This window comes from Notamacropus eugenii, chromosome 5 (genome assembly GCF_028372415.1).
Source record: "Notamacropus eugenii isolate mMacEug1 chromosome 5, mMacEug1.pri_v2, whole genome shotgun sequence".
NCBI lineage: Eukaryota > Metazoa > Chordata > Mammalia > Diprotodontia > Macropodidae > Notamacropus > Notamacropus eugenii.
This window is the reverse complement of record NC_092876.1, coordinates 225,439,399-225,453,265: the sequence shown is the minus strand read 5'-3', so window position 1 is coordinate 225,453,265 and position 13,867 is coordinate 225,439,399. Positions and strand designations below refer to the sequence as shown.

Below are 13,867 nucleotides of genomic sequence, written 5' to 3'. Positions count from 1 at the left end.
TAAAATGAGATGAAGTTAAAAAACTTCTCCCCCCACTTTGGTCTGAAATATTAGGACATTTTAACTAAAGACTTTGGTATGTACATTTGTGGTTTTATATATTTGACATGCTTTCCTGTGAATTCTTTCTTCCTAAAACATCTGTGATATGACTTGTATTTTAACATACTGAGTTTTAAAAGAAATGACTGACAGCACATTATAGTGACTGGAGGAGTAGTTTCGGTATCAAAAAGACCTGGGTACTGTGGAAAGAATATACATACACACACATATCCATACATATGCATACATATATGTATTTGTGTCTACACACATATATATTTACATACACAGACACATATATATGTCTACACACATACATGTATAAATATATTTGTATATGATATGTGACTCTGGACATGTCACTTAAACTTTCAATTGCCCCCTCCCCAACTATCTAAAACCATCCTTTAGAGACATGGTAGAAATTTGAAATCACAGACCTGGAGGGGAAAAATGTGTTCTGTTGTTTGAATTTATCCTCTGCGTTGAGGGGTGGTATAAAGTAGTGACTTGTCTGGGAGCTTGTCCAGGAGTCAAGGAGACCTGGGTTCAGGTCCTATCTCTGACACATAGTGGGCTGTGCGATTCAGCCAGAGTTGCTCTAGGCAACTCTAGTACTCAGCTGCAGAGAATGTGCCAGCTCACTTTGGGAGAGGAAATTCCTAACACCAGGAAAATCACAGGTCTGATCAAAAAATAAAAAAGTGTGTACTCTTTTTATGTATGTCTCTAAATGTGTTATTGTAATCTTTGTATTTTAGTTGATCCTGGTAACTTTTTCATTGGACACCACTTCATCATTGGGCTCTCCACAGTTGCCTTTTCTCTTCCTTTATCCTTGTACCGTGACATAGCAAAGCTGGGAAAGGTAATCTCCACAGTTAAAAGAGAAGCAGAAATATTCCTTGTCAATGGAAGCAATTGTGCCAAATCACAGTCTCCACTGCAGAGTTCTTAATTGTAGTGTTTATCTGAAAAGCCAAATGATTTATGATTATCCTAAAGTAAACTGTAGTTGAGTCATTAAATTGGTCTTTAAGAATCAGTGATTAAACATCACATCACAGTGTGAACCAAATGGGCCCTTTCTTTTTCTTGTTAGAAGCAGGTACTATTGCAAGTCACAAGCTTTGAATCTTAAGAGCAAAATTAAAAAAGGATTCTATATAATATATGTATATATATAATATACATGCAAGTAGGGTTTATTAAAAATGTATTTTACAACCTTTTCAGGTAGTTAAAACAATATCAAGATTTAAATCTTGTGACATTAGTAACAAGAATTCTGCATAGTATATCAATTAGATTTCAGCATCTTCAGTGAGGAAAGTTGCCTACAAATCACAACTGAGATAATGCATTTAGTTATTGGTATTACATTTCAAGAAAGACAGACATATTAGAGCTCATCCAGAAGAGGGTGAGAAGAAAGGTGAGACTAGAAAAGATTCCCAGTGAGGTTGGTGTAAAAGAAACTGGAATATAACATGGAGAAGAAAAGATTGGGGGGGTTGGGGGAGGGAAGAGGGGAAGGGGACAAGCTCAGATTTAATCAGCTTTATCTCAGAGAACAGAACAAGGAGAAATGAGTTTTTAAAAAGTTCAGAGGAAATTTTAACAATTAGGGCTATGTAAAAGTGAAATGAGCTACCTCAGGAAGTAATGGGTTCCCTCTACTGTAACTGTCAAAACAAAAGCTAAGTGACAACTTATTAAAGTGTGTACTATATGACTTCACATGGATAATCAAAATCAAATTGTTTGTGTTCTCAAGGAATAGGGATGGGTAGGAGGGAGGGAAATAATTTGGAATTCAAAATTTTTTAAACCAATTGTTAAAAATATTTTTATGTAATTGAGTAATATTTAATAAAATAAAAGAAAAATTTAAGAATAAAGTTTATGCCATCATAGAGGAGATTCTGGCTTAGGTTTGGTTAGAGTAGATAGTCTTTGAGGTGCCTAACAACTCTTAGCTTCTGTAATCCTCTTTTGTCCATTTCTACCATAATAAAATATCATTGATATCAAACTTCTATCCATTTGCTGCTAACATTTTCTGTCAGGTTTGATAAATTTTTAAATGATTACTTAAAATAATAACAATAATAGCCACCATATAGTGCTTCAAGGTTTGCAAAGAGGCTTACACTGATAAATGCCATGTCTCTGTTCTCCTAAGAATAATCCACTCCTTACTTCACAATAAAATTGCAACTGTAGCCTTTGCTGTACTTTTTTATTCACGTATGACTCTTGGAGGATACTTCTTGTCATGAACATATTTGTATTAGGTGTTATTGTGCTCAGTATGAAGTAATGAGGAAAAAAGAACCCTCTGAATTTGGAGTCAGAGAAAATGGGTTCAAATCTCAGTTCTGCCACTTACTTCTTGGGTGACCTTTGGTAAGTCATTTAACCTCTAGGCCTCAGTTTCCTCGTATATAAAATGATTGTTTTGGATTAGTTGAACTCTAAAGTCCCTTCCATCTCTAAATCTATGAAGAGAAGTGAAAACTTGTCATTCATTAGGAATTTCCTAGAAATTTCCCAGTAATACAACCAGTTTTAAACTTTGCTTCTCTATCATAATCCACAGTTATAGGATTATGCATGCAACACAAAGTATGGAGCTAGGATAATGATAGGGCAGCTAAGTGGCACAATGGATAGAGTACTATGCCTAGAGTCAAGAAGACCTGAGGTTAAATCCAACCACAAACACTAGCTGTGTGACATTGGGCAAGTCACTTAACCCTATTTACCTCAGTTCCCTTATCTATAAAACAAACTGGAGAAGGAAATGGCAAACCCCTCCAGTATCTTTGTCAAGAAAATCCCAAATGCGGTTATGAAGAGTTGAACGTGACTAAAACAATTGAATACCAACAAATGATAATGAGACAGATAATTCTGGTTCCATCCTCTTTCTCCCAAACTTTTTACCTGAAATACCCAGGTTTTATCCAACGTACCATTTAGCTTGTATTATGTAGATCATTACAACAGTTTCCACTTAATAGTAGGAATATAAACATAGCCTGACTGGCTGTATTTGTCAACTGCTTAATTATATTCTGACCTTTTCTCATCTGTATATTTTTATATTGTAGAAAAAGGAAGGAGAATTAAAAGGAGAACCTTCCCATTGCATTTGATATTTTAAACTTTCTTTTTGATTTTCCTTTATTGTCAGTAAATCAACAGACTTTTATTAAATGCCTACTATGTCCCTTGTGCCTACAATGCTAGATAAATACGAGTGGGACAATTCCTACTAGAAAGGAGACTGCATTGTCTTTTTGATTTAATATATAGAAAAGCTAAAAGAAAGCTGTCAATAAGGTAAATCATTCAAGAGATTTCAAATGCCAGAAAATAAAAAGAATTTCTGGCAGAAGTGCATGTGCCTCGAATATTAGGCCACTCTGCCAGCCTGACAAAAGAAAGCAACCAGGAAGTATGAGATAGAAAGCTGGTGACCACGGGCAAGTCACTTAACTGCCCAGTGTTCTAAGACCGGAAGTAGCAGTCAATGGGCTGACCTGTATTGGTGGAGGGAGTTTTCTCACCAGGGAGTATCTTAAGCTATTAAAATCATAGATCCAATCTCTATTCCTAGCCATAATAGGCAGGAGTGTGCTGATAAAGGTTTAATAACTGACTCCTAAAAAAACATTATGCCTGTTACACTTTTAAGTTTAATATGCGCTATTGATATTTCCTCCATAACTTTCTTAAGTCCAAACAATCAACAAAATAATAAATCAGCCCCTGATTTGGAGTGTGCCAATTTGAGGATGTAAATAATTATATTGAAAATTTAACAATCAGCTCTTCAGAGCTGGCTTGAACTGACTTTAACACATCTGTTTATATCAGAAGTGAGTTTTTTTATATTAAGAACTACCAACTAAAAGAAAAAATATTAAGCATCAGATGAATTTCTTAAAAAGTATTCTCTCTCTCCATGCATCTATGAGAAAACAGAATTTTTTTACAAACCTGCTTTTAGAATTAAGAACAGAAAACATGAAATTTGCACATCTATTTTATATAACTTATATACATTTTGTATGTACAGTTTAAATTTAATATTAGTTCTACGATATGGCAATTAAAAAAATGAAAAAGAGAGGAAAAGAAGGAATGAGGAAGAAAAGGGTGCAGGGAGAGAAAGAGTCCACAGACAAAGAGCCAGAAAGGCACACAGGCACAGACACAGAAAAACAAACCCAGAAATATAAATAGAAACATCTACACAAGTACAGACAGAGACGAGGAGTCATACCAATTACCAACTTATAGCTATCCATCAAAATCCACTAACAGCTTGCAAATCTGCTTGTGGTTTTACAGAAGTAGCTGTATGTGATGATATCGCTACTCAGTACCTACCCAGTGGCCTGGATGAAAATAGGTAGAGTCAACAATTGTTGATTTTCTAATATATGTGAAGCATTGAGCTGAGTGTTGGAGATACAAAGAAAGGCAAATGAACAAATAAATTGATATAAACATAAATAATAAATAAAACCCAATCCCTGCTCTCAAGGAGCTCACAGTCTAATGGAGGAGGTAACATACAAAAATGACTGAGAAACAAGGTATCTACAAGATAAATTAGAGATAATTTCAGAGGGAAGGCACAAGCATTAAGTCAAAGCTCAAATCTGACCTGTAGGCTGCAGTTTCCCTACCTTTATCTATGTCAATAAATGGAATTAACAAGTAATTCTCAGTGCATTAAGTAATCAGAAAAGCCAAATTTGATTAAAGGAATAAAATAGCATTAAAATTAAAATATCCCTCAATAAACTGATGACACTTTTATATTTTCTCTTGCAGGCATCCCTTATTTCTGCAGTTTTAACTGCACTGATCCTGACATTTGTAATTATTAGAGTATTCACCCTAGGTCCATACATGTAAGTTTTTTTGTTATTAATTTGATCTTGAATTTGCAGTCATCATATATGTGGTAAATAATGAAACTTCATATATATTCAAGAGAAGAGTTGCATGGTTTATATGTGAATGTGGCCAAGTTATTTCATGCTTGGTGGAATGAGGGTAGTGTACTGGACTAGAAATCAAGGAGACCTGAGTTCAAACCTGGTAGACTCTTATTAGCTGTGTGACCCTGGGCAAGTCACTTAACTTCTCTGTGTCTCAATTACTCCATCTGTAAAATGGAGATAATACCTACCTCACCTACATATCTACCTCACACAGCTATACACACTTACTTCATAAGGGTCTCACATGGATTAAATGAGATAGCACATGTAAAGGGCTTTGCAAAGTTAAAATGCCATCTAACTGTTCTCTATTATTACTTTCCTCAACTGTAAAATGTAGGTAATAATACTTATACCAGTTGTTTCACAAAATTTTTCTGAGAAGGGAGGAAGGAAGGAAAGAAGAAAGAATTTATTAAGTGCCTACTATGTGCCAAGCACTGTATCAATATCTCATTTGATTTTCCCCATAACCCTGGAAGAAAGGTACTATTATTATTATGTAGTTGAGGAAACTGAGGCAGACAATGCTAAATGACTTGCCCAGTATCATGTAGCTAACTAGTAAGTATCTGAGGCCAAATTTGAGCTCAAGTCTTCCTTAAATTGAAACCCAGCACTCTATTGACAGTATAGGTATCCTAGAGAGAGAATAAAAATGCTTTGTGAACAGAGGTATTTAAAGCTACAATGCTGACATAATTTTAGGAAACATTTTGTAAACTCTAAAGCACTATGTAGATTATTATCATCATCATTTTCTTCTTCATCATCTTTATTACTTACCAGAGTAGGAAGAAATTCACAAATGATCGTTTCTGTGGAAATTTGCACTGGGTCACTTGGAATTTTAAGAGAAGACCCTGAGCAGTGACTTCAGTCTCTTGGAATGAAAATTCTGAAAGGTGGGGAGCAAAGAAACATGGTACCCAGTAGCAGGAGATAAAGGAAACTTCTATTTCTCCTCCATAAAAGTCTTTATTTAAGATAGCGAAAGGAACATCATAAATATACTTAATTTATTATTTCTAGAATATCTCCTTCCAAAAAACTCAAGTCCTTTTACCAGCTTCATTTCAGTTATTAAATTTAAATTTCAGCCTCCTAAGGAAGGAGATAAAAGAAGATAAATTTTATTTAAACTGGGAACTTCAACCAAATAGTCCCATGTTTATTTTATACATGGTGACAAAGATTTAGTGAAAATGCACCCCAAACTCTGACTAACAAATACCATTTTATCTTAATCTGCTATGGTTAGATAAGTCACAAAATTTTATTAAGTTGTGTTTAAGAACCAGATAACATTAGTTCAAGGATACAGTTGAACGAAGCTTAGCTTCCTTCAAGAATCTGTACGTCATCAAGCCAACAAAGCCGTGGTTCATGGATGTTCTTGTCCAGTCTTCAGTGTGGGTGGTTCATTGTTCTCATCGAAGCATCGTTGAAGACTGCTGCCCAGCTTTGCCTTCTTTCATTGTATGGGTGTATCTCCCTCAAAGTGGAAATGCTATAGGACCTTAGCCTGAAAGGGCCAGAGTCTTACATTGCATCCTGGGCCATCTCCTGATGAATCCCCTGGATCCGAATGGCCCAGAAGAAAGTGAGGTTGGTGACCCTGCACAGCCCTCCCTCACTCAGATCAAAGTTAACTGTAAGTCATGTCATCCTCTTGATGTCATGGTCCTCTTCAAGAACAAAGGACAAGCACAACAAAACCACAACAACCTTATCTATGTTCTTCCACAGAACGTCCCTCGGTAGATTCACCCAATGTAATTCCAGGCCTTCCTTGAGGTCTTTCTACATGTCGAGGGGGCCAGTGGAGTCTTGGGCCTATCTGTCTGCTGTTCCTTACTTATGGCAGACCCACTTTCATTTCCATTCAAACATCCCTTCCAGGTGTCAGCAAACTAAGCTGTAGGTCTCACATAATTTGTAGCCTATTTTTGTGTGGTTTGTGAGCTGAGTGGTTTTTACATTTTTAAAATAAAATTTTAATGTATTTTAAAATGTCAAAAATCATTCTTAGTTTGTGAGCCGTACATAAATAGTTCATTTTTGGCCAACCTCTGCCTTATACCACTTCTTGAGCTTAGGTCATCGCTGAAAATGTGCAACAGATTATTTGCACTAACCACAAGTATCTCAATTTCCTTTACAGACACTCAACTTTGATTTCCTGAAAGCAACGATATTATACAATTCTAAACCATAGATAGCCATGACTGAAGAAAATTTCTGTTAAAAATATGCATCTTTACTCTAAGGATTGACTTAGGGTCACTAAAAAGCATCGTGGCTCTTCCTCCTGTTCAAATCTGTGTCCAACTTATCTGTCCCCAATGTCAATTCCAAACAGGCAGTGATACACTAACTGCCCTGGACTGACTATGCATATTTTAGTCTAGATAAGAAGCATTTGTCTTCCAAGTCATTCTTCTTCTATGAATCTTTTGAATAAGCACAGATCTCACTTAAAGAGAAGGAAAGGAGGAAGGGAACAAGCATCTATTAATGCCTACTGTACACCAGGCACTATGCTAAGTACTTTACAAATATCTCATTTGATCCTCACAACTCTGAAAGATACATATTGTTATCCCCATTTTATAATGGAAGAAATTGAAGTAAAAAGAAGTTAAATGACTTGCCAAGGGTCATTCAGCTAGAAAGTGTTTGAGGTCAGATTTGAACTCAAATCTTCCTGACTGCCCAGTGGTCTATCCACTGAGTTATTGTTCTTCAGTCATATCTAACTCTTTGTGACCTCATGGACCATATTTTTCATGGGATTTTCTTGACAAAGATACTGGTGTGGTTTGCCAGTGGATAAAGGCAAATAGAAGTTAAGTGATTTGCCCAGGCTGATATTGCTAATAAGTGTCTCAGGCTAGATTTGAACTCAGGTCTTCTTCATTCCCAACCCAGCACTCTATCCACTGAGCCATCTAGCTACCCACTGAGTCACCTAGATGCTTTCAATTATAGGAGACCATATAATAGTCTGAAGTTTGAATCAATTAACATAATGACATACAAACTAAAACATCTGGAAGACATTATCATCTATAGGGAATCCTACTACCTTTTGGACCTGGAACAATACATTCTCCATAACAGTGTAAAAATTCTGGGCAAGAACATTTCTCCCTGTTTTATTTCTTGGTTATTAATATTAATTAATAGTTAATTAATAATCAGTGGGTCAAAGTTCTCTCTGTGGTTGCATATGTCAAAGAATCTTGTCTAATCTTAACATACACAAGAGACTTCTTATTGGAAGAAAGCATTTAAGGCTTTATTTTGTTTTACAGAGTCAAATACCTTCTGGTAATCACTAATTGAGAAGCACAGTAAAATATTGTATTCAATGTTCTTTTCGATCAATATTGTGGCTATAAAAATACATGTGGTATAGGAAATCATTTGCAAAAGCTTGCCTAGTCTCCTCTCATGTCTTTTCAGGATACCCTGAATAATTGGCACATTTTTAAATTTCAGAGAAACTTTCTCTTTTGAGATTTTCTCCATTTGAAAGGAAACCATGTGAAATGGATTAGGCAATTATCTGTTGAACAGTGTGCCAATCCTTCAAATCCCCCCCTCAAAATTTATTTTTTTATTGACTCATTGAATTTCTATTCTGTAAAATCACTTGTTTTTGTAACTATGTTTACAGCAGACTTCTCCTTGGTTTCAGTACCAATCACTTTAACACAGAAAACTACTCAAAAATACCTCAAGTTCATTTGAAGAAAAGTGTGATCTATTTAGTCTTTTTATTAGATAAATAAAAGGCTTTTATTTTTAAGGCTACTTTTAAAAAGGTTCTAGTTAAGAAAAGACTTGTGTATTTATAGCCATTAATATTTTGTTTATGTTTATATGTTTATATCATGTTAGCCTACTGTTCAGTGCAATGTTTTTTTTATTTTCCACGTATATTCAAAATGATTTCTATTTCTGTATCTACATACATAGACACACTAAGGCAGAATTAGCAATAATAATGATAACAATATGGAACTTTGATGTCCAAAATTATTTGTCTACAAGAATCCTGTGAGGCAAATAGTACAATCATTACCTGCACTATAAAATGATGAGGGCTTGTATGACTTGTCAATAGTCACATAACTAGTAAAAATGGAAACTGGGATTCAAATTCACCTTTCCCATTTCCAAGTCCAGAGCTCTCCTATTATGTTCCACCTCTACAAATTGTGGTTTCATTAGAATCTTTCATTTAAAAGATCAAATTTTTTCATTCTGAAATACTGCCTCATGAAGATTTGTTCTGGTAAATGAGTCTTTAAACAGCCATAAGGTGTAGCTAGGTGGTGTAGCGGATAGATCACTGGCCCTGGAATCAGGAGCACCTGAGTTCAAATATGACCTCACACACTTGACGCTTACCACCTGGGTGACCCTTGGCAAGTCACTTAACCCTGATTGCCTCACAACAACAACAACAACAACAACAAACAATAATAGTAAGCTGCCATGAAAGTTTTTGTTTATTTGGCAAGTAGAGCAGAACAGGCTGACATGATGGAAAAAATAAAAATAATTCTTTATTCATTCAATTAACATATGTGTGGGACCCAAGTATAGGACATTATGGAGGATACAAAGATAAATAAGACATGGTCTCCAGCTGTTCTTAAGCTTACAAATTCATTTATAACACAAGAGGCTGGTTTTTACTCCTTTCTATTTCTTCCTCTCCTCCAGAGGAGATGAAGCAGAATCTCTTACCTAAGTCTCACCTATTTTCACCTTGCCCTTTTCTCTCCTCCTATTACAGACCGGAGATGTAAGTAACCACACTGTGTTGAAAGAGCTGTCATACTTTTGGCCATAGGCCAATAAAATCTCCCTTAGATCCACATGGCCCCTTTCTCTACTCTTTGATGGACTTTGTTGGAGGAAACAAAAAACTCATTAGGACTTTCTATCCTAATTGAAAGTCTTCTGTATATCTAGCTAATCCCTTACCTATTTAAGTTTGATGAAGCACATCAGGATACAGGAAATATTTAGGTAAAAGAAGTGAACAGAATATATTACAGTGTCTGTTATTGGACAAGCATGGGGTGGGAAATAATGAGAAAAAACAAACCTTTGGAAGGAACTGCCCATAGTACTCAAAGAGGTGAGTACAACTGAAACCTTCAGTTCCAAGAGAACTGCGGAGCCTGATAGCCTTTCTCTAATGGCTAACATCAGCCCTCCTCCACTTTTCCTTTTGGTTGCTTACCCCTCGTTGCAGTTCTTTTTAGCTCAGTTTAAGTCCAGGCAGACTTAGGGACCCACTCTCCGTATTGGTGCCACTAACATGCTCCCATTAATTTCTCTCTGACTGTTCTCCCATAGATTGTGAATGTCTCTTTTAAAACTTCAGGGTGTCACTCAAGTCTTTCTTCCAGTTCAAAGATTTTAATATCCAAATCAATCTTAAAACTAAGTGAATGCTAATCCTTCTGAATTATAAATCCTAGACTTCAAGTCATTTTTCAAATGCCTATTACACTTTTTTTAAGTTGATTTTTTTTTAATATGATGATGCCAGATTAGGCAACAAGGGAGAATAAAAGGAGAAGGAAGGATTGAAGGCAGGCAGGAGAGACCAAAAGATAAAGAGACACAAGAGGAGCGGAATCAATAAATCAACTATATGTCTCCAATTAGTGTTCCTTTTTAAAGGAATTTTAAAGAAATTTTTTGTTTCCTTTTTAAAGGAAATTAAAGGAGAGACATGGCATTTGAAATGAATCCAGGAGAGTGAGTAGGATTTTGATAAGTGAATATGATAGTTATAGTAGAGATTATTCCAATCAGAAGGAACAGTATAACCAAAGGCAAGAACATACGGAACACTTTTGGGGAACAGCCAATAGTAATTTAGCTGGAGTATTAGGTACTTGTTGACAGTGAGGTATTGAGAAAAAAAGGTAAATTGGGGACAGGTTATGGAGGATCTTTGATACCATTAATCTGGACTTTGGTAGACAATGTGGAGCTAATGCAAGAGAAGCTTGTTAAAATATGCAGTAAACTAAGGCAGCCTGAAATGAATGACATTCGAGTGAACATGTCTTTTAGAAATGAAAATGATGGCTATAAATTTTTAACTGTCACTTCTTATTAGAGATGATAACATCATATATTTAGAGCTGAAAGAAACCTTAGGGGTCATTCCATCCAATCCCTTTATTTTGCAAATAAGAAATTCTGGCCTAAAATGGTTAAATGACTAGCCCTAGGTCACACAGATAGTCAGTGGCAGACTCTGAATTTTAATCCAAATCTTCTGACTCCAGATCCGGTGCTTTTCCACATTAATATTCTGCCTCAGTTAGACAAGATTTGTGTGCTTCCGTGTTTAAATTTGGATGAAGTAATTATTCAACAATTACCATTCTTCTTCGACATCAATGGTTGTGATCTCACTAATGTACCTACAATATAAATTGTAACTTTTTCCATACCTTCTCATCCTATCCATCTTTTTTTCCATGTCCTTACATACGTCTTCTTCAGGAGGTTCATGTAACATGCTGGGAACTCTTTCTCTAGTTCTCTTACCATTATATGACTACCAATGAATACCTCGGTTTCCATTTGTTCTTGCCACGTGACGGTATGGCATTCTTTTCCAGTCATACGCCTCACTGATTGTATCCTTTATACCTGTTCACTCGGGCAGTTCTTTGTTGGTAAAGCATAGCCTATTTATGGCTACTATGTGCCTCAACTTCAATTCTTTGGCACCTTTAGCATCCCTTCGCTTACATCCATATGATATCAACAAAAATTTCCGTGTTAAAAAGATAGGCCTCTATTTTAGGAGGAAACCTGGCTTATTAAATGCAATCGCAGTTTCTCAAAGGCAGTTCAACCCACTCTCCTATTCCTTTTCAATTCTATGCCTAGTTCATTGCTCATATTCAATGTTTACCAAAGATATATGTCCTAATGGACAGGTTGTCTATCCACCTGTATATCTTGTTCTGAAGAATAAGCATTCTTCTTCCATTTGGATATTCCTGGGTTGATAATTAGGCCTAAATTTTTTTAGTAAAATTAATCTCATTTAGGAGGCTATCCAACATTTCAGGGCCTCCTACAATTAGCTCAATGGTACCTAGAGTATCTAGAGGATTTCATTCAATAACAAATATTTACAGAGCACCTACTATGTGCAAGGCCTCTGTCAGTTCCTGTGGGGTATTTAAAGATGAATCCTACCAAATTCCTACTTTCAAGGAACTCATAAGCTAACAATAACTAGCATAGCATAGTACACAGAATACTTCATGTATATTATCTCATTGATTCTGTCTAAATAAGCCTATAATTAGTGAAAGTATTACTATTTTCCTATTAGAGATGAGTAATTACCGTTAAATAACTTAACACTTCTCAGGTAGTAAGTGAATGGAAATGCAAATCCAAAAACTTTTCCAGTTATCTCTCAGTAGAGGTACTGTACATACAAATAACTGTACCAGATAAACAATATAGTATATGATGCCTACTATAAGACAGGGGAGTTAGAGGAATTCAGAGATGGGGGGAATGGTTTCCAGTTGGGGTGAGCAGGGGTCGCTTCATGGAATTGTCATATGATTGAGGCAGGTCTTAAATTAAATGATTTTATTTTGTGGTCAGATAGCTGCTTAGTTCATATGGCAATGAAATTTGGAAGCTTTATGATTGCTCTTCCTCTAACAAATGGTAAGGTTCACCTGAGCATATGAAACTTTTCTAATAATTGGGATTATGCATTTATTATTTTCAGTATTTAGGTGTTAAAAGAAGGTTGTTTTTAAATATCGTACAGCTTCTCATTTCTGTTTGAATAAGATTGTAAATAACCTTCTGTTTATCTTGATAGATGATCAGGCTTATAGCAGAACATGTTTTGTGGTTGGCATGGTAGCTAGTGGAGCTGACTCCTTGCTGAAAATGTGACAACTATGAATGCTCATAATCCATAAAACATGAGCCCTTCAGTGCTCTGTGTGTGCATTTGTGTGTTTTGCTTCATTTTGCTTCAGATGGATGATCAAGAAAACTGCTCTCTCATTGAGTTTCTAAAGTGGGTATTTGAAACAGATCTTGAAACCCACTATCAAAAAAAAGGTGGGGGGAAGTCTACAGTAGTTGCTGATGTTGACCTTGTTACTATGGAAACACGTTTTTTAGCAGCAGTGTTTTAAAAATAAAGCACACAATTCAAGTTCCTTTTCCATAGTGCAATAAATTCTACTTTTTGACATAATTTCAAATATTTATAGTTCAGGGGCTTTGGGGCTTTCTGAGATATAATGTTAGCTTTGTTTTATACTTTTAACCATTTATGAGCTAAAATTTTTAAGTGGTAGGACAGTTTAATTGTTATCTAGAAACTCAGCTAGCATACGAAAGCAGTAGCAAAGAAACCTTTTTTTCTGATGTTTTGCCTGCAAAAATCAAAGGCATCTTTAACCAAAAGTACTTTCACCATAAAAACCTTCATTTTACCTCTTATCAAAATCCTTTCTTTTGTTTGTTCTCTCATTTTTTATAAATGAAGATCAATTTAGGTACTACTGTGTAATTTTCACTCAGGATAGAAATTATGTTACAGTCAAAACATTCAGTTGTGTACCCTTTTATGTCTGCTTTATTACAATACTATAACCACGTTAAATTTCTAAGCATGACTTGTGATGCTTATATCCCACTTCCTCAGATGTGCATGTTGGTTTAGATTTCCATACCATTGATTTGAACTTTATTTGTTAGAC

At 35.5% G+C, this 13,867-nt stretch overlaps 1 protein-coding gene across 8 annotated transcripts in view; it reads left to right on the top strand.

Moving 5' to 3' along the window:
• The window catches only part of SLC38A11 (solute carrier family 38 member 11), a 148,559-nt gene that overhangs the window by 97,538 nt on the left and 37,154 nt on the right, over positions 1–13,867 (top strand). For all 8 annotated transcript variants that reach the window (XM_072612183.1, XM_072612181.1, XM_072612179.1 and 5 more), the window contains 2 exons: positions 807–913; positions 4,897–4,976. In XM_072612183.1, the coding sequence (XP_072468284.1) occupies positions 807–913; positions 4,897–4,976 (187 nt within the window). The remainder of the gene's footprint in view (positions 1–806; positions 914–4,896; positions 4,977–13,867) is intronic.